Consider the following 23,756-nt stretch of genomic DNA (forward strand, 5'->3'; position numbering starts at 1 on the left):
CGTAACTAGTATGTATGTATAAAGAAAGAAAAAAAAACCACGGTTAGGTGGTATATACAATTATGGACGGGCTGCCGAGTGCCGACACAGAGGTAGCCACAGCCGTGAACTACCGCACTGTACTGTGTCTGCTGCTAATATAGACTGGTTGATAAAGAGATAGTATACTCGTAACTAGTATGTATGTATAAAGAAAGAAAAAAAAACCACGGTTAGGTGGTATATACAATTATGGACGGGCTGCCGAGTGCCGACACAGAGGTAGCCACAGCCGTGAACTACCGCACTGTACTGTGTCTGCTGCTAATATATAGACTGGTTGATAAAGAGATAGTATACTCGTAACTAGTATGTATGTATAAAGAAAGAAAAAAAAACCACGGTTAGGTGGTATATACAATTATGGACGGGCTGCCGAGTGCCGACACAGAGGTAGCCACAGCCGTGAACTACCGCACTGTACTGTGTCTGCTGCTAATATATAGACTGGTTGATAAAGAGATAGTATACTCGTAACTAGTATGTATGTATAAAGAAAGAAAAAAAAACCACGGTTAGGTGGTATATACAATTATGGACGGGCTGCCGAGTGCCGACACAGAGGTAGCCACAGCCGTGAACTACCGCACTGTACTGTGTCTGCTGCTAATATATAGACTGGTTGATAAAGAGATAGTATACTCGTAACTAGTATGTATGTATAAAGAAAGAAAAAAAAACCACGGTTAGGTGGTATATACAATTATGGACGGGCTGCCGAGTGCCGACACAGAGGTAGCCACAGCCGTGAACTACCGCACTGTACTGTGTCTGCTGCTAATATATAGACTGGTTGATAAAGAGATAGTATACTCGTAACTAGTATGTATGTATAAAGAAAGAAAAAAAAACCACGGTTAGGTGGTATATACAATTATGGACGGGCTGCCGAGTGCCGACACAGAGGTAGCCACAGCCGTGAACTACCGCACTGTACTGTGTCTGCTGCTAATATATAGACTGGTTGATAAAGAGATAGTATACTCGTAACTAGTATGTATGTATAAAGAAAGAAAAAAAAACCACGGTTAGGTGGTATATACAATTATGGACGGGCTGCCGAGTGCCGACACAGAGGTAACCACAGCCGTGAACTACCGCACTGTACTGTGTCTGCTGCTAATATAGACTGGTTGATAAAGAGATAGTATACTCGTAACTAGTATGTATGTATAAAGAAAGAGAAAAAAACCACGGTTAGGTGGTATATACAATTATGGACGGGCTGCCGAGTGCCGACACAGAGGTAGCCACAGCCGTGAACTACCGCACTGTACTGTGTCTGCTGCTAATATAGACTGGTTGATAAAGAGATAGTATACTACTAATATTATATATACTGGTGGTCAGGTCACTGGTCACTAGTCACACTGGCAGTGGCACTCCTGCAGCAAAAGTGTGCACTGTTTAATTTTAATATAATATTATGTACTCCTGGCTCCTGCTATAACCTATAACTGGCACTGCAGTAGTGCTCCCCAGTCTCCCCCACAATTATAAGCTGTGTGAGCTGAGCAGTCAGACAGATATATAATATATATAGATGATGCAGCACACTGGCCTGAGCCTGAGCAGTGCACACAGATATGGTATGTGACTGACTGAGTCACTGTGTGTATCGCTTTTTTCAGGCAGAGAACGGATATATTAAATAAACTGCACTGTGTGTCTGGTGGTCACTCACTATATAATATATTATGTACTCCTGGCTCCTGCTATAACCTATAACTGGCACTGCAGTAGTGCTCCCCAGTCTCCCCCACAATTATAAGCTGTGTGAGCTGAGCAGTCAGACAGATATATATAATATTATATATAGATAATAGATGATGCAGCACACTGGCCTGAGCCTGAGCAGTGCACACAGATATGGTATGTGACTGAGTCACTGTGTGCTGTGTATCGCTTTTTTCAGGCAGAGAACGGATTATAAATAAAACTGGTGGTCACTATCAGCAAAACTCTGCACTGTACTGAGTACTCCTAATGCTCCCCAAAATTAGTAAATCAAGTGTCTCTCTAATCTATTCTAAACGGAGAGGACGCCAGCCACGTCCTCTCCCTATCAATCTCAATGCACGTGTGAAAATGGCGGCGACGCGCGGCTCCTTATATAGAATCCGAGTCTCGCGATAGAATCCGAGCCTCGCGAGAATCCGACAGCGTCATGATGACGTTCGGGCGCGCTCGGGTTAACCGAGCAAGGCGGGAAGATCCGAGTCGCTCGGACCCGTGAAAAAAAACATGAAGTTCTGGCGGGTTCGGATTCAGAGAAACCGAACCCGCTCATCTCTAGTAAATTCCCGTGTTTTGTTATTTCTATGAGAGCACTCCAGCGATTGGCCGTTGGTGTAGTTGATCGTATTTGTGATTACACCCGTGTTCTGTCTTTGGTCAATTTTTCAATCATGGAAATTTACCAAACGCAATTAGAGAGTGCATGGTCTGGAACCATAGATAAATACCTCCCAACAATGTTCAAGTAGGGACACTTATGCGTGCTGAAGTCACATGTCCATGCAAAGGGGGCATGACCTCGGGGAAAGTGGCTTTGTGGGAATACCGCGATCGCAAGCCACGCCCCCCATTTTCATCACCATGGGTGCATGCCCAGCGTTCTGTGAGCAGCTAGCTCCAAACAAAAATGTGACTGTCCCACCAAAAGTAGGGACAGTTGGGAGATATGTATATAGTAATACTGCACCAGATTAATAACAGCAACGCATTGTAGTCCTGTGCGGTATACTGTAACATATACTGTATAACTGGGTAATGCCTGATCCAGGCTGCGCAGGCGGGGGTCCACCTTAATTCAATACGTCCGCAATTTAATTGCGAATGCAGTGTGAGGCAGCGCCACACATGCTGGACGGGGCGTGTATGTGTACATGTGACAGGGAATATAGAGTGTAAGCTCACTGGGGCAGTGACTGATGAGAATATATTGTCTGTAAAGCGCTGCAGAATATGTGTGCGCTATATACATAGTCTTCCCCATGCATACCGCCAGCAAGTGCCACCGCTGACCTCGCCAATCTCTGTGTAGTCGTTAACATGAACGCTCTGAATTATGTAAAGTTAATGATTATTCTTCTCTTTAGTTTGTGGCCATGTTGGTGCCGCCTTCTCGCTGTTCGTCGCTGGAATCTATGAAATCCATCGCAAGTGGTTCCCTCTAGTGGAACAGACCCTTTCAGGAAAGGTTTTATTAGTGTCTTCAATGTCCTGTCTCCACTTAGCCCCTCAATACGCCTTGCTGGGCGTTGCAGAAGCAATGGTGGCTCCAGCTTGTAAGTGTAACATGGTATCTGTTCTAGTGATCAAAAAGCTGAGGGGACACTAATGTCTGTGACACATGGGGAGCTGTGGGGACACTAATTTCTGTGACACGTGGGGAGCTGAGGGGACACTGTCTGTGACACACAGAGAGCTGAGGGAACACTAATGTCTGTGACACGTGGGGAGCTGAGGGGACACTAATGTCTGTGACACGTGGGGAGCTGTGGGGACACTAATGTCTGTGACACGTGGGGAGCTGAGGGGACACTAATGTCTGTGACACGTTGGTATCTGTGGGGACACTAATGTCTGTGACACATGGGGAGCTGCGGGGACACTAATGTCTGTGACACGTGGGGAGCTGAGGGGACACTAATGGCTGTGACACGCGGGGAGCTGTGGGGACACTAATGTCTGTGACACACAGAGAGCTGAGGGGACACTAATGTCTGTGACACGCAGGGAGCTGAGGGGACACTAATGTCTGTGACACATGGAGAGCTGAGGGGACACTAATTTCTGTGACATGTGGGTAGCTGAGGGAACACTAATGTCTGTGACACGCGGGGAGCTGAGGGGACACTAATGTTTGTGACACGCAGGGAGCTGAGGGGACACTAATGTCTGTGACACGCAGGGAGCTGAGGGGACACTAATGTCTGTGACACACAGAGAGCCAAGGGGACACTAATGTCTGTGACACATGGGGAGCTGAGGGGACACTCATTTCTGTGACACATGGGGAGCTGAGGGGACACTAATTTCTGTGACACACAGGGAGGTGAGGGGACACTAATGTTTGTAACACACAGGGAGCCAAGGGGACACTAATGTATGTGACACACGGGGAGCTGTGGGGACACTAATTTCTGTGACACGTGGGTAGCTGAGGGGACACTGTCTGTGACACACAGAGAGCTGAGGGGACACTAATGTTTGTGACACGAGGGGAGCTGAGGGGACACTAATGTTTGTGACACGCGGGTAGCTGAGGGGACACTAATGTCTGTGACATGCGGGGAACTGAGGGGACACTAATTTTGTGACATGCGGGGAACTGAGGGGACACTAATGTCTGTGACACATGGGGAGCTGAGGGGACACTAATGTTTGTAACATGCAGGGAGGGGAGGGAACATCCGGATTACTGACCCCTCACTCCTATTACTGATTCCTCACTCTGATTACTGACATCTCACTCTTATTACTGATTCCTCATCCTGATTACTGACCCCTCGCTCCTATTACTGATTCCTCGCCCTGATTACTGACCCCTCTATCCTATTACTGATTCCTCGCCCTGATTACTGACCCCTCGCTCCTATTACTGATTCCTCACCCTTATTACTGACCCCTCACTCCTATTACTGATTCCTCACCCTGATAACTGACCCCTCACTCCTTTTACTGATTCGTCACCCTGATTACTGACCCCTCACTCCTATTACGGATTCCTCATCCTGATTACTGACACCTCTGTCCTATTACTGATTCCTCACCCTGATTATTGACCCCTCTGTCCTATTATTGATTCCTCACCTTGATTACTGACCTTTCTGTCCTATTATTGATTCCTCACCCTGATTACAAACCCCTCACTCCTTTTACTGATTCCTCACCCTGATTACTGACATCTCACTCTTATTACTGATTCCTCACCCTGATTACTGACCTCCACAGCCCTATTACTGATTCCTCGCCCTGATTACTGACCCCTCGCTCCTATTGCGGATTCTTCACTTTGATTACTGACCCCTCACTCCTATTACTGATTCCTATCCCTGATTACTGACCCCTCACTTCTATTACTGATTCCTTACCCCGATTACTGTCTTCCTCAGTCCTATACTGATTCCTTACCCTGATTAATGACCCCTCGCTCCTATTACTGATTCCTCACCCTGATTACTGCCCTACTCAGTCCTATACTGAATCCTTACCCTGATTACTGACCCCTCGCTCCTATTACCGATTCCTCACCGTGATTACTGACCCCTCAGTCCTATTACTGATTCCTCACCCTGATTACTGACCCCTCGCTCCTATTACTGATTCCTCACACTGATTACTGACCCCTCACTCCTATTACTGATTCCTCACCCTGATAACTGACCCCTCACTCCTTTTACTGATTCGTCACCCTGATTACTGACACCTCTGTCCTATTACTGATTCCTCACCCTGATTACAAACCCCTCACTCCTTTTACTGATTCGTCGCCCTGATTACTGACCCCTCACTCCTATTACTGATTCCTCACCCTGATTACTGACACCTCTGTCCTATTACTGATTCCTCACCCTGATTACTGACCCCTCTGTCCTATTACTGATTCCTCACCTTGATTACTGACCTTTCTGTCCTATTATTGATTCCTCACCTTGATTACAAACCACTCACTCCTTTTACGGATTCCTCACCCTGATTATGGACATCTCACTCTTATTACTGATTCCTCACCCTGATTACTGACCCCTCGCTTCTATTACTGATTCCTCACCCTGATTACAAACCCCTCACTCCTTTTACTGCTTCGTCACCCTGATTACTGACCCCTCACTCCTATTACTGATTCCTCACCCTGTTTACTGACACCTCTGTCCTATTACTGATTCCTCACCCTGATTACTGACCTTTCTGTCCTATTATTGATACCTCACCCTGATTACTGACCCCTCACTCCTATTACTGATTCCTCACCCTGATTACTGACCCCTCAGTCTTATTACTGATTCCTCACCCTGATTACTGACCCCTCGCTTCTATTACGGATTACTCACCCAGATTACTGTCCTCAGTCCTATACTGATTCCTTACCCTGATTACAAACCCCTCGCTCCTATTACTGATTCCTTACCCCGATTACTGAACCCTCAGTACTATTACTGATTCCTCACCCTGATTACTGACCCCTCACTCCTATTACTGATTCCTCACCCTGATTACTAACCCCTCGCTTCTATTACGGATTCCTCACCCTGATTACTGTCCTCCTCAGTCCTATACTGATTCCTTACCCTGATTACAAACCCCTCACTCCTATTACTGATTCCTCACCCTGATTACTGACATCTCACTCTTATTACTGATTCCTCACCCTGATTACTGACCCCTCGCTCCTATTACTGATTCCTCACCCTGATTACAAACCCCTCACTCCTTTTACTGATTCGTCACCCTGATTACTGACCCCTCGCTCCTATTACGGATTCCTCACCCTGATTACTGACCCCTCGCTCCTATTACTAACTCCTCAACCTGATTACTGCCCTCCTCAGTCCTATACGGATTCCTCACCCTGATTACTGACCCCTCGCTCCTATTACGGATTCCTCACCCTGATTACTGTCCTCCTCAGTCCTATACTGATTCCTTACCCTGATTACAAACCCCTCGCTCCTATTACTGATTCCTTACCCTGATTAATGACCCCTCGCTCCTATTACTGATTCCTTACCCCGATTACTGACCCCTCAGTACTATTACTGATTCCTCACCCTGATTACTGACCCCTCACTCCTATTACTGATTCCTCACCCTGATTACAAACCCCTCACTCCTTTTACTGATTCGTCACTCTGATTACTGACCCCTCGCTCCTATTACGGATTCCTTACCCTGATTACTGACCCCTCGCTCCTATTACTAACTCCTCAACCTGATTACTGCCCTCCTCAGTCCTATACTGATTCCTATCCCTGATTACTGACCCCTCACTTCTATTACTGATTCCTTACCCCGATTACTGTCTTCCTTAGTCCTATACTGATTCCTTACCCTGATTAATGACCCCTCGCTCCTATTACTGATTCCTCACCCTGATTACTGCCCTACTCAGTCCTATACTGAATCCTTACCCTGATTACTGACCCCTCGCTCCTATTACCGATTCCTCACCCTGATTACTGACCCCTCAGTCCTATTACTGATTCCTCACCCTGATTACAGTCCTCCTCAGTCCTATACTGATTCCTTACCCTGATTACTGAACCCTCTCTCTTATTGCTGATTCCTCACCCTGATTACTGACCCCTCACTTCTATTACTGATTCCTTACCCTGATTACTGACCCCTCACTCCTATTACTGATTCCTCACCCTGATTACAAACCCCTCACTCCTTTTACTGATTCGTCGCCTTGATTACTGACCCCTCACTCCTATTACTGATTCCTCACCCTGATTACTGACACCTCTGTCCTATTACTGATTCCTCACCCTGATTACTGACCCCTCTGTCCTATTACTGATTCCTCACCTTGATTACTGACCTTTCTGTCCTATTATTGATTCCTCACCTTGATTACAAACCACTCACTCCTTTTACGGATTCCTCACCCTGATTATGGACATCTCACTCTTATTACTGATTCCTCACCCTGATTACTGACCCCTCGCTTCTATTACTGATTCCTCACCCTGATTACAAACCCCTCACTCCTTTTACTGCTTCGTCACCCTGATTACTGACCCCTCACTCCTATTACTGATTCCTCACCCTGTTTACTGACACCTCTGTCCTATTACTGATTCCTCACCCTGATTACTGACCTTTCTGTCCTATTATTGATACCTCACCCTGATTACTGACCCCTCACTCCTATTACTGATTCCTCACCCTGATTACTGACCCCTCAGTCTTATTACTGATTCCTCACCCTGATTACTGACCCCTCGCTTCTATTACGGATTACTCACCCAGATTACTGTCCTCAGTCCTATACTGATTCCTTACCCTGATTACAAACCCCTCGCTCCTATTACTGATTCCTTACCCCGATTACTGACCCCTCAGTACTATTACTGATTCCTCACCCTGATTACTGACCCCTCACTCCTATTACTGATTCCTCACCCTGATTACTGTCCTCCTCAGTCCTATACTGATTCCTTACCCTGATTACAAACCCCTCACTCCTATTACTGATTCCTCACCCTGATTACTGACATCTCACTCTTATTACTGATTCCTCACCCTGATTACTGACCCCTCGCTCCTATTACTGATTCCTCACCCTGATTACAAACCCCTCACTCCTTTTACTGATTCGTCACCCTGATTACTGACCCCTCGCTCCTATTACGGATTCCTCACCCTGATTACTGACCCCTCGCTCCTATTACTAACTCCTCAACCTGATTACTGCCCTCCTCAGTCCTATACTGATTCCTCACCCTGATTACTGACCCCTCGCTCCTATTACGGATTCCTCACCCTGATTACTGTCCTCCTCAGTCCTATACTGATTCCTTACCCTGATTACAAACCCCTCGCTCCTATTACTGATTCCTTACCCTGATTAATGACCCCTCGCTCCTATTACTGATTCCTTACCCCGATTACTGACCCCTCAGTACTATTACTGATTCCTCACCCTGATTACTGACCCCTCACTCCTATTACTGATTCCTCACCCTGATTACAAACCCCTCACTCCTTTTACTGATTCGTCACCCTGATTACTGACCCCTCGCTCCTATTACGGATTCCTTACCCTGATTACTGACCCCTCGCTCCTATTACTAACTCCTCAACCTGATTACTGCCCTCCTCAGTCCTATACTGATTCCTCACCCTGATTACTGACCCCATGCTCCTATTACGGATTCCTCACCCTGATTACTGTCCTCCTCAGTCCTATAATGATTTCTTACCCTGATTACAAACCCCTCGCTCCTATTACTGATTCCTTACCCTGATTAATGACCCCTCGCTCCTATTACTGATTCCTTACCCCGATTACTGACCCCTCAGTACTATTACTGATTCCTCACCCTGATTACTGACCCCTCACTCCTATTACTGGTTCCTCACCCTGATTACTGACCCCTCGCTCCTATTACCGATTCCTCACCCTGATTACTGCCCTCCTCAGTCCTATACTGATTCCTTACCCTGATTACTGACCCCTCAGTCCTATACTGATTCCTCACCCTGATTACTGACCCCTCACTTCTATTACTGATTCGTCACCCCGATTACTGACCCCTCACGCTATTACTGATTCCTCACCCTGATTACTGACCCATCGCTCCTATTACTGATTCCTCATCCCGATTACTAACCCCTCAGTCCTATTACTGATTCCTCACCCTGATTACTGTCCTCCTCAGTCCTATACTGATTCCTCACCCTGATTACTGACCCCTCGCTCCTATTACTGAATCCTCACCCTGATTACTGACCCCTCACTTCTATTACTGATTCCTCACCCTGATTACTGTCCTCCTCAGTCCTATACTGATTACTCACCCTGATTACAAACCCCTCACTCCTATTACTGATTCCTCACCCTGATTACTGACACCTCTGTCCTATTACTGACTCCTCACCCTGATTTCTGACCCCTCTGTCCTATTACTGATTCCTCACCCTGATTACTGACCTTTCTGTCCTATTATTGATTCCTCACCCTGATTACAAACCCCTCACTCCTTTTACTGATTCCTCACCCTGATTACTGACCCCTCACTTCTATTACTGATTCCTTACCCCGATTACTGTCTTCCTCAGTCCTACACTGATTCCTTACCCTGATTAATGACCCCTCGCTCCTATTACGGATTCCTCACCCTGATTACTGACCCCTCGCTCCTATTACCGATTCCTCACCCTGATCACTGCCCTCCTCATTCCTATACTGATTCCTTACCCTGATTATAGACCCCTCGCTCCTATTACTGATTCATCACACTGATTACTGACCCCTCACTTCTATTACTGATTCCTCACCCTGATTACTGTCCTCCTCAGTCCTATACTGATTCCTTACCCCGATTACTGTCCCCTCACTCCTATTACGGATTCCTCACCCTGATTACTGACCCCTCACTCCTATTACTGATTCCTCACCCTGATTACTGACCCCTCGCTCCTATTACTGATTCCTCACCCTGATTACTGACCCCTCAGTCCTATTACTGATTCCTCACCCTGATTACTGTCCTCCTCAGTCCTATACTGATTCCTCACCCTGATTACTGACCCCTCACTCCTATTACTGATTACTCACCCTGATTACTGACTCCTCACTTCTATTACTGATTCCTCACCCTGATTACTGTCCTCCTCAGTCCTATACTGATTCCTTACCCCGATTACTGACCCCTCACTCCTATTACTGATTCCTCACCCTGATTACTGACCCCTCACTCCTTTTACTGATTTTAACCCTGATTACAAAACCCTCACTCCTTTTACTGATTCCTCACCCTGATTACTGACACCTCTGTCCTATTACTGATTCCTCACCCTGATTACTGACCTCTCTGTCCTATTATTGATCCCTCACCCTGATTACAAACCCCTCACTCCTTTTACTGATTCCTGACCCTGATTACTGACCCCTCACTCCTTTTACTGATTCCTCACCCTGATTACTGACACCTCTGTCCTATTACTGATTCCTCACCCTGATTACTGACCTTTCTGTCCTATTATTGATTCCTCACCCTGATTACTGACCTTTATGTCCTATTATTGATTCCTCACCCTGATTACAAACCCCTCACTCCTTTTACTGATTCCTCACCCTGATTACTGACCTCCTCAGCCCTATTACTGATTCCTCACCCTGATTACTGACCCCTCGTTCATATTACTGATTCCTCACCCTGATTACTGACCCCTCACTTCTATTACTGATTCCTTACCCCGATTACTGTTTTCCTCAGTCCTATACTGATTCCTTAACCTCATTAATGACCCCTCGCTCCTATTACGGATTCCTCACCCTGATTACTGACCCCTCTGTCCTATTACTAATTCCTCACCTTGATTACTGACCCCTCTGTCCTATTACTGATTCCTCACCTTGATTACTGTCCTCCTCAGTCCTATACTGATTCCTTACCCTGATTACAAACCCCTCACTCCTATTACTGATTCCTCACCCTGATTACTGACCCCTCACTCCTATTACTGTTTCCTCACCCTGATTACTGACACCTCTGTCCTATTACTGATTCCTCACCCTGATTACTGACCCCTCTGTCCTATTACTGATTCCTCACCTTGATTACTGACCTTTCTGTCCTATTATTGATTACTCACCTTGATTACAAACCCCTCACTCCTTTTACTGATTCCTCACCCTGATTACTGACCCCTCACTCCTATTACTGATTCCTCACCCTGATTACTGACCCCTCGCTCCTGTTACTGATACCTCACCCTGATTACTGTCCTCCTCAGTCCTATACTGATTCCTTACCCTGATTACTGACCCCTTGCTCCTATTGCTGATTACTCACCCTGATTACTGACCCCTCACTTCTATTACTGATTCCTTACCCCAATTACTGTCCTCCTCAGTCCTATACTGATTCCTTACCCTGATTAATGACCCCTCGCTCCTATTACTGATTCCTTACCCCGATTACTGACCCCTCAGTCCTATTACTGATTCCTTACCCTGATTACTGACCCCTCACTCCTATTACTGATTCCTCACCCTGATTACTGACCACTCGCTCCTATTACTGATTTCTTACCCCGATTACTGTCCTCCTCAGTCCTATACTGATTCCTTACCCTGATTACTGACCCCTCATTCCTATTACTGATTCCTCACCCTGATTACTGCCCCCTCACTCCTATTACTGATTCCTCACCCTGATTACTGACCCCCTCTCTCCTATTACTAATTCCTCACCCTGATTACTTACCCTGATTACAAACCCCTCGCTCCTATTACTGATTCCTCACCCTGATTACGGACCCCTCAGTCCTATTACTGATTCCTCACCCTGATTACTGTCCTCCTCAGTCCTATACTGATTCCTCACCCTGATTACTGACTCCTCACTTCTATTACTGATTTGTCACCCCGATTACTGACCCCTCACGCCTATTACTGATTCATCACCCTGATTACTGACCCCTCACTTCTATTATTGATTCCTTACCCCGATTACTGACCCCTCACTCCTATTATTGATTCCTCACCCTCATTACTGACCCCTCACTTCTATTACTGATTCCTCACCCTGATTACTGTCCTCCTCAGTCCTATACTGATTCCTCACCCTGATTACTGACCCCTCGCTCCTATTACTGATTCCTCACCCTGATTACTAACCCCTCAGTCCTATTACTGATTCCTCGCCCTGATTACTGTCCTCCTCAGTCCTATACTGATTCCTTACACTGATTACAAACCCCTCGCTCCTATTACTGATTCCTCATTCTGATTACGGACCCCTCAGGTCTATTACTGATTCCTAACCCTGATTACTGACACCTCTGTCCTATTATTGATTCCTCACCCTGATTACTGACCCCTCTGTCCTATTACTGATTCCTCACCTTGATTACTGACCTTTCTGTCCTATTATTGATTCCTCACCTTGATTACAAACCCCTCACTCCTTTTACTGATTCCTCACCCTGATTACTGACCCCTCACTCCTATTACTGATTCCTCACAGATTACCGACGTCCTCAGCCCTATTACTGATTCCTCACCCTGATTACTGACTCCTCACTCCTATTACTGATTCCTCACCCTGATTACTGACCCCTCACTTCTATTACTGATTCCATACCCCGATAACTGTCTTCCTCAGTCCTATACTGATTCCTTACCCTCATTACTGACCCCTCGCTCCTATTACTGATTCCTCACCCTGATTACTGACCCCTCGCTCCTATTACTGATTCCTCACCCTGATTACTGACCCCTCAGTCCTATTACTGATTCCTCACCCTGATTACTGTCCTCCTCAGTCCTATACTGATTCCTTACCCTCATTACTGACCCCTCGCTCCTATTACTGATTCCTCACCCTGATTACTGACCCCTCAGTCTTATTACTGATTCCACACCCTGATTACTGACCCCTCAGTCCTATTACTGATTCCTCACCCTGATTACTGTCCTCCTCAGTCCTATACCGATTCCTTACCCCGATTACTGTCCCCTCACTCCTATTACGGATTCCTCACCCTGATTACTGACCCCTCACTCCTATTACTGATTCTTCACCCTGATTACTGACCCCTCGCTCCTATTACTGATTCCTCACCCTGATTACTGACCCCTCAGTCCTATTACTGATTCCTCACCCTGATTACTGTCCTCCTCAGTCCTATACTGATTCCTCACCCTGATTACTGACCCCTCACTCCTATTACTGATTTCTCACCCTGATTACTGACCCCTCACTTCTATTACTGATTCCTCACCCTGATTACTGTCCTCCTCAGTCCTATACTGATTCCTTACCCCGATTACTGACCCCTCACTCCTATTACTGATTCCTCACCCTGATTACTGACCCCTCACTCCTTTTACTGATTCCTCACCCTGATTACAAAACCCTCACTCCTTTTACTGATTCCTCACCCTGATTACTAACACCTCTGTCCTATTACTGATTCCTCACCCTGATTACTGACCTCTCTGTCCTATTATTGATTCCTCACCCTGATTACAAACCCCTCACTCCTTTTACTGATTCCTCACCCTGATTACTGACATCTCACTCTTATTACTGATACCTCACCCTGATTACTGACCCCTCGCTCCTATTACTGATTCCTCACCCTGATTTCAAACCCCTCACTCCTTTTACTGATTCGTCACCCTGATTACTGACCCCTCACTCCTTTTACTGATTCCTCACCCTGATTACTGACACCTCTGTCCTATTACTGATTCCTCACCCTGATTACTGACCTTTCTGTCCTATTATTGATTCCTCACCCTGATTACTGACCTTTATGTCCTATTATTGATTCCTCACCCTGATTACAAACCCCTCACTCCTTTTACTGATTCCTCACCCTGATTACTGACCTCCTCAGCCCTATTACTGATTCCTCACCCTGATTACTGACCCCTCGCTCATATTACTGATTCCTCACCCTGATTACTGACCCCTCACTTCTATTACTGATTCCTTACCCCGATTACTGTTTTCCTCAGTCCTATACTGATTCCTTAACCTCATTAATGACCCCTCGCTCCTATTACGGATTCCTCACCCTGATTACTGACCCCTCTGTCCTATTACTGATTCCTCACCTTGATTACTGACCCCTCTGTCCTATTACTGATTCCTCACCTTGATTACTGTCCTCCTCAGTCCTATACTGATTCCTTACCCTGATTACAAACCCCTCACTCCTATTACTGATTCCTCACCCTGATTACTGACCCCTCACTCCTATTACTGTTTCCTCACCCTGATTACTGACACCTCTGTCCTATTACTGATTCCTCACCCTGATTACTGACCCCTCTGTCCTATTACTGATTCCTCACCTTGATTACTGACCTTTCTGTCCTATTATTGATTCCTCACCTTGATTACAAACCCCTCACTCCTTTTACTGATTCCTCACCCTGATTACTGACCCCTCACTCCTATTACTGATTCCTCACCCTGATTACTGACCCCTCACTTCTATTACTGATTCCATACCCCGATTACTGTCTTCCTCAGTCCTATACTGATTCCTTACCCTGATTACTGACCCCTCACTCCTATTACTGATTCCTCACCCTGATTACTGACCCCTTGCTCCTGTTACTGATACCTCACCCTGATTACTGTCCTCCTCAGTCCTATACTGATTCCTTACCCTGATTACTGACCCCTTGCTCCTATTGCTGATTACTCACCCTGATTACTGACCCCTCACTTCTATTACTGATTCCTTACCCCGATTACTGTCCTCCTCAGTCCTATACTGATTCCTTACCCTGATTAATGACCCCTCGCTCCTATTACTGATTCCTTACCCCGATTACTGACCCCTCAGTCCTATTACTGATTCCTTACCCTGATTACTGACCCCTCACTCCTATTACTGATTCCTCACCCTGATTACTGACCACTCGCTCCTATTACTGATTCCTTACCCCGATTACTGTCCTCCTCAGTCCTATACTGATTCCTTACCCTGATTACTGATCCCTCGCTCCTATTACTGATTCCTCACCCTGATTACTGACCCCTCAGTCCTATTACTGATTCCTCACCCTGATTACTGACCCCTCACTTCTATTACTGATTCCTCACCCTGATTACTGTCCTCCTCAGTCCTATACTGATTCCTTACCCTGATTACTGACCCCTCATTCCTATTACTGATTCCTCACCCTGATTACTGCCCCCTCACTCCTATTACTGATTCCTCACCCTGATTACTGACCCCCTCTCTCCTATTACTAATTCCTCACCCTGATTACTTACCCTGATTACAAACCCCTCGCTCCTATTACTGATTCCTCACCCTGATTACGGACCCCTCAGTCCTATTACTGATTCCTCACCCCGATTACTGTCCTCCTCAGTCCTATACTGATTCCTCACCCTGATTACTGACTCCTCACTTCTATTACTGATTCGTCACCCCGATTACTGACCCCTCACGCCTATTACTGATTCATCACCCTGATTACTGACCCCTCACTTCTATTATTGATTCCTTACCCCGATTACTGACCCCTCACTCCTATTATTGATTCCTCACCCTCATTACTGACCCCTCACTTCTATTACTGATTCCTCACCCTGATTACTGTCCTCCTCAGTCCTATACTGATTCCTCACCCTGATTACTGACCCCTCGCTCCTATTACTGATTCCTCACCCTGATTACTAACCCCTCAGTCCTATTACTGATTCCTCGCCCTGATTACTGTCCTCCTCAGTCCTATACTGATTCCTTACACTGATTACAAACCCCTCGCTCCTATTACTGATTCCTCACCCTGATTACTGACCCCTCAGTCCTATTACTGATTCCTCACCCTGATTACAAAACCCTCACTCCTTTTACTGATTCCTCACCCTGATTACTGCCCCCTCACTTCTATTATTGATTCCTTACCCCGTTTAATGACCCCTCACTCCTATTACTGATTCCTCACCCTCATTACTGACCCCTCACTCCTATTACTGTTTCCTCACCCTGATTACTGACACCTCTGTCCTATTATTGATTCCTCACCCTGATTACTGACCCCTCTGTCCTATTACTGATTCCTCACCTTGATTACTGACCTTTCTGTCCTATTATTGATTCCTCACCTTGATTACAAACCCCTCACTCCTTTTACTGATTCCTCACCCTGATTACTGACCCCTCACTCCTATTACTGATTCCTCACAGATTACCGACGTCCTCAGCCCTGTTACTGATTCCTCACCCTGATTACTGACTCCTCACTCCTATTACTGATTCCTCACCCTGATTACTGACCCCTCACTTCTATTACTGATTCCATACCCCGATAACTGTCTTCCTCAGTCCTATACTGATTCCTTACCCTCATTACTGACCCCTCGCTCCTATTACTGATTCCTCACCCTGATTACTGACCCCTCAGTCTTATTACTGATTCCTCACCCTGATTGCTGACCCCTCTGTCCTATTACTGATTCCTCACCTTGATTACTGACCTTTCTGTCCTATTATTGATTCCTCACCTTGATTACAAACCCCTCACTTCTTTTACTGATTCCTCACCCTGATTACTGACCCCTCACTCCTATTACTGATTCCTCACCGATTACTGACGTCCTCAGCCCTATTACTGATTCCTCACCCTGATTACTGACCCCTCACTCCTATTACTGATTCCTCACCCTGATTACTGACCACTCGCTCCTATTACTGATTCCTTACCCCGATTACTGTCCTCCTCAGTCCTATACTGATTCCTTACCCTGATTACTGATCCCTCGCTCCTATTACTGATTCCTCACCCTGATTACTGACCCCTCAGTCCTATTACTGATTCCTCACCCTGATTACTGACCCCTCACTTCTATTACTGATTCCTCACCCTGATTACTGTCCTCCTCAGTCCTATACTGATTCCTTACCCTGATTACTGACCCCTCATTCCTATTACTGATTCCTCACCCTGATTACTGCCCCCTCACTCCTATTACTGATTCCTCACCCTGATTACTGACCCCCTCTCTCCTATTACTAATTCCTCACCCTGATTACAAACCCCTCGCTCCTATTACTGATTCCTCACCCTGATTACGGACCCCTCAGTCCTATTACTGATTCCTCACCCTGATTACTGTCCTCCTCAGTCCTATACTGATTCCTCACCCTGATTACTGACTCCACACTTCTATTACTGATTCGTCACCCCGATTACTGACCCCTTACGCCTATTACTGATTCATCACCCTGATTACTGACCCCTCACTTCTATTATTGATTCCTTACCCCGATTACTGACCCCTCACTCCTATTATTGATTCCTCACCCTCATTACTGACCCCTCACTTCTATTACTGATTCCTCACCCTGATTACTGTCCTCCTCAGTCCTATACTGATTCCTCACCCTGATTACTGACCCCTCGCTCCTATTACTGATTCCTCACCCTGATTACTAACCCCTCAGTCCTATTACTGATTCCTCGCCCTGATTACTGTCCTCCTCAGTCCTATACTGATTCCTTACACTGATTACAAACCCCTCGCTCCTATTACTGATTCCTCACCCTGATTACGGACCCCTCAGGTCTATTACTGATTCCTAACCCTGATTACTGTCCTCCTCAGTCCTATACTGATTCCTCACCCTGATTACTGACCCCTCACTTCTATTACTGATTCATCACCCCGATTACTGACCCCTCACGCCTATTACTGATTCATCACCCTGATTACTGCCCCTCACTTCTATTATTGATTCCTTACCCCGTTTAATGACCCCTCACTCCTATTACTGATTCCTCACCCTCATTACTGACCCCTCACTCCTATTACTGTTTCCTCACACTGATTACTGACACCTCTGTCCTATTATTGATTCCTCACCCTGATTACTGACCCCTCTGTCCTATTACTGATTCCTCACCTTGATTACTGACCTTTCTGTCCTATTATTGATTCCTCACCTTGATTACAAACCCCTCACTCCTTTTACTGATTCCTCACCCTGATTACTGACCCCTCACTCCTATTACTGATTCCTCACAGATTACCGACGTCCTCAGCCCTATTACTGATTCCTCACCCTGATTACTGACTCCTCACTCCTATTACTGATTCCTCACCCTGATTACTGACCCCTCACTTCTATTACTGATTCCATACCCCGATAACTGTCTTCCTCAGTCCTATACTGATTCCTTACCCTCATTACTGACCCCTCGCTCCTATTACTGATTCCTCACCCTGATTACTGACCCCTCGCTCCTATTACTGATTCCTCACCCTGATTACTGACCCCTCAGTCCTATTACTGATTCCTCACCCTGATTACTGTCCTCCTCAGTCCTATACTGATTCCTTACCCTCATTACTGACCCCTCGCTCCTATTACTGATTCCTCACCCTGATTACTGACCCCTCAGTCTTATTACTGATTCCTCACCCTGATTACTGACCCCTCAGTCCTATTACTGATTCCTCACCCTGATTACTGACCCCTCAGTCCTATTACTGATTCCTCACCCTGATTACTGTCCTCCTCAGTACTATACTGATTCCTCACCCTGATTACTGACCCCTCACTCCTATTACTGATTACTCACCCTGATTACTGACCCCTCACTTCTATTACTGATTCCTCACCCTGATTACTGTCCTCCTCAGTCCTATACTGATTCCTTACCCCGATTACTGACCCCTCACTCCTATTACTGATTCCTCACCCTGATTACTGACCCTTCACTCCTTTTACTGATTCCTCACCCTGATTACAAAACCCTCACTCCTTTTACTGATTCCTCACCCTGATTACTGACACCTCTGTCCTATTACTGATTCCTCACCCTGATTACTGACCTCTCTGTCCTATTATTGATTCCTCACCCTGATTACAAACCCCTCACTCCTTTTACTGATTCCTCACCCTGATTACTGACATCTCACTCTTATTACTGATACCTCACCCTGATTACTGACCCCTCGCTCCTATTACTGATTCCTCACCCTGATTTCAAACCCCTCACTCCTTTTACTGATTCGTCACCCTGATTACTGACACCTCTGTCCTATTACTGATTCCTCACCCTGATTACTGACCTTTCTGTCCTATTATTGATTCCTCACCCTGATTACTGACCTTTATGTCCTATTATTGATTCCTCACCCTGATTACAAACCCCTCACTCCTTTTACTGATTCCTCACCCTGATTACTGACCTCCTCAGCCCTATTACTGATTCCTCACCCTGATTACTGACCCCTCGCTCATATTACTGATTCCTCACCCTGATTACTGACCCCTCACTTCTATTACTGATTCCTTACCCCGATTACTGTTTTCCTCAGTCCTATACTGATTCCTTAACCTCATTAATGACCCCTCGCTCCTATTACGGATTCCTCACCCTGATTACTGACCCCTCTGTCCTATTACTGATTCCTCACCTTGATTACTGACCCCTCTGTCCTATTACTGATTCCTCACCTTGATTACTGTCCTCCTCAGTCCTATACTGATTCCTTACCCTGATTACAAACCCCTCACTCCTATTACTGATTCCTCACCCTGATTACTGACCCCTCACTCCTATTACTGTTTCCTCACCCTGATTACTGACACCTCTGTCCTATTACTGATTCCTCACCCTGATTACTGACCCCTCTGTCCTATTACTGATTCCTCACCTTGATTACTGACCTTTCTGTCCTATTATTGATTCCTCACCTTGATTACAAACCCCTCACTCCTTTTACTGATTCCTCACCCTGATTACTGACCCCTCACTCCTATTACTGATTCCTCACCCTGATTACTGACCCCTCACTTCTATTACCGATTCCATACCCCGATTACTGTCTTCCTCAGTCCTATACTGATTCCTTACCCTGATTACTGACCCCTCACTCCTATTACTGATTCCTCACCCTGATTACTGACCCCTTGCTCCTGTTACTGATACCTCACCCTGATTACTGTCCTCCTCAGTCCTATACTGATTCCTTACCCTGATTACTGACCCCTTGCTCCTATTGCTGATTACTCACCCTGATTACTGACCCCTCACTTCTATTACTGATTCCTTACCCCGATTACTGTCCTCCTCAGTCCTATACTGATTCCTTACCCTGATTAATGACCCCTCGCTCCTATTACTGATTCCTTACCCCGATTACTGACCCCTCAGTCCTATTACTGATTCCTTACCCTGATTACTGACCCCCTCTCTCCTATTACTAATTCCTCACCCTGATTACTTACCCTGATTACAAACCCCTCGCTCCTATTACTGATTCCTCACCCTGATTACGGACCCCTCAGTCCTATTACTGATTCCTCACCCCGATTACTGTCCTCCTCAGTCCTATACTGATTCCTCACCCTGATTACTGACTCCTCACTTCTATTACTGATTCGTCACCCCGATTACTGACCCCTCACGCCTATTACTGATTCATCACCCTGATTACTGACCCCTCACTTCTATTATTGATTCCTTACCCCGATTACTGACCCCTCACTCCTATTATTGATTCCTCACCCTCATTACTGACCCCTCACTTCTATTACTGATTCCTCACCCTGATTACTGTCCTCCTCAGTCCTATACTGATTCCTCACCCTGATTACTGACCCCTCGCTCCTATTACTGATTCCTCACCCTGATTACTAACCCCTCAGTCCTATTACTGATTCCTCGCCCTGATTACTGTCCTCCTCAGTCCTATACTGATTCCTCACCCTGATTACAAAACCCTCACTCCTTTTACTGATTCCTCACCCTGATTACTGCCCCCTCACTTCTATTATTGATTCCTTACCCCGTTTAATGACCCCTCACTCCTATTACTGATTCCTCACCCTCATTACTGACCCCTCACTCCTATTACTGTTTCCTCACCCTGATTACTGACACCTCTGTCCTATTATTGATTCCTCACCCTGATTACTGACCCCTCTGTCCTATTACTGATTCCTCACCTTGATTACTGACCTTTCTGTCCTATTATTGATTCCTCACCTTGATTACAAACCCCTCACTCCTTTTACTGATTCCTCACCCTGATTACTGACCCCTCACTCCTATTACTGATTCCTCACAGATTACCGACGTCCTCAGCCCTGTTACTTATTTCTCACCCTGATTACTGACTCCTCACTCCTATTACTGATTCCTCACCCTGATTACTGACCCCTCACTTCTATTACTGATTCCATACCCCGATAACTGTCTTCCTCAGTCCTATACTGATTCCTTACCCTCATTACTGACCCCTCGCTCCTATTACTGATTCCTCACCCTGATTACTGACCCCTCAGTCTTATTACTGATTCCTCACCCTGATTACTGACCCCTCTGTCCTATTACTGATTCCTCACCTTGATTACTGACCTTTCTGTCCTATTATTGATTCCTCACCTTGATTACAAACCCCTCACTTCTTTTACTGATTCCTCACCCTGATTACTGACCCCTCACTCCTATTACTGATTCCTCACCCTGATTACTGACCCCTAACTTCTATTACTGATTCCATACCCCGATTACTGTCTTCCTCAGTTCTATACTGATTCCTTACCCTGATTAATGACCCCTCACTCCTATTACTGATTCCTCACCCTGATTACTGACCCCTCGCTCCTATTACTGATTCCTCACCCTAATTTCTGTCCTCCTCAGTACTATACTGATTCCTTACCCTGATTACTGACCCCTCAGTCTTTTTACTGATTCCTCACCCTGATTACTGTCCTCCTCAGTCCTATACTGATTCCTTACCCTTATTACTGACCCCTTGCTCCTATTGCTGATCACTCACCCTGATTACTGACCCCTCACTTCTATTACTGATTCCTTACCCCGATTACTGTCCTCCTCAGTCCTATACTGATTCCTTACCCTGATTACTGATCCCTCGCTCCTATTACTGATTCCTCACCCTGATTACTGACCCCTCAGTCCTATTACTGATTCCTCACCCTGATTACTGCCCCCTCACTCCTATTACTGATTCCTCACCCTGATTACTGACCCCTCTCTCCTATTACGGATTCCTCACCCTGATTACTGTCCTCCTCAGTCCTATACTGATTCCTTACCCTGATTACAAACCCCTCGCTCCTATTACTGATTCCTCACCCTGATTACGGACCCCTCAGGTCTATTACTGATTCCTAACCCTGATTACTGTCCTCCTCAGTCCTATACTGATTCCTCACCCTGATTACTGACCCCTCACGCCTATTACTGATTCATCACCCTGATTACTGACCCCTCACTCCTATTACTGATTCCTCACCCTTATTACTGACCCCTCACTCCTATTACTGTTTCATCACCCTGATTACTGACACCTCTGTCCTATTATTGATTCCTCACCCTGATTACTGACCCCTCTGTCCTATTACTGATTCCTCACCTTGATTACTGACCTTTCTGTCCTATTATTGATTCCTCACCTTGATTACAAACCCCTCACTCCTTTTACTGATTCCTCACCCTGATTACTGACCCCTCACTCCTATTACTGATTCCTCACAGATTACCGACGTCCTCAGCCCTATTACTGATTCCTCACCCTGATTACTGACTCCTCACTCCTATTACTGATTCCTCACCCTGATTACTGACCCCTCACTTCTATTACTGATTCCATACCCCGATAACGGTCTTCCTCAGTCCTATACTGATTCCTTACCCTGATTACTGACCCCTCGCTCCTATTACTGATTCCTCACTCTGATTACTGACCCCTCAGTCTTATTACTGATTCCTCACCCTGATTACTGACCCCTCGCTCCTATTACTGATTTCTCACCCTGATTACTGTCCTCCTCAGTCCTATACTGATTCCTTACCCTGATTACTGACCCCTTGCTCCTATTGCTGATTACTCACCCTGATTACTGACCCCTCACTTCTATTACTGATTCCTCACCCTGATTACTGTCCTCCTCAGTCTTATACTGATTCCTCACCCTGATTACTGACCCCTCACTCCTATTACTGATTCCTCACCCTGATTACTGACCGCTCATTCCTATTACTGATTCCTCACCCTGATTACTGACCCCTCATTCCTATTACTGATTCCTCACCCTGATTACTGCCCCCTCACTCCTATTACTGATTCCTCACCCTGATTACTGACCCCTCTCTCCTATTACTGATTCCTCACCCTGATTACTGTCCTCCTCAGTCCTATACTGATTCCTTACCCTGATTACAAACCCCTCGCTCCTATTACTGATTCCTCACCCTGATTACTGACCCCTCAGTCCTATTACTGATTCCTCACCCTGATTACTGTCCTCCTCAGTCCTATACTGATTCCTCACCCTGATTACTGACCCCTCACTTCTATTACTGATTCGTCACCCCGATTACTGACCGCTCATTCCTATTACTGATTCCTTACCCCGATTACTGTCCTCCTCAGTCCTATACTGATTCCTTACCCTGATTAATGACCCCTCGCTCCTATTACTGATTCCTTACCCCGATTACTGACCCCTCAGTCCTATTA

At 46.0% G+C, this 23,756-nt stretch overlaps 1 protein-coding gene across 1 annotated transcript in view; it reads left to right on the plus strand.

Moving 5' to 3' along the window:
• Positions 1-23,756, plus strand: part of SLC15A5 (solute carrier family 15 member 5) — a 104,382-nt gene that overhangs the window by 35,049 nt on the left and 45,577 nt on the right. The window contains exon 3 of the mRNA XM_063930646.1: positions 3,141-3,329. Coding sequence (XP_063786716.1) covers positions 3,141-3,329 — 189 coding nt within the window. The remainder of the gene's footprint in view (positions 1-3,140; positions 3,330-23,756) is intronic.

Source organism: Pseudophryne corroboree, chromosome 6 (assembly GCF_028390025.1).
Source record: "Pseudophryne corroboree isolate aPseCor3 chromosome 6, aPseCor3.hap2, whole genome shotgun sequence".
Lineage (NCBI taxonomy): Eukaryota > Metazoa > Chordata > Amphibia > Anura > Myobatrachidae > Pseudophryne > Pseudophryne corroboree.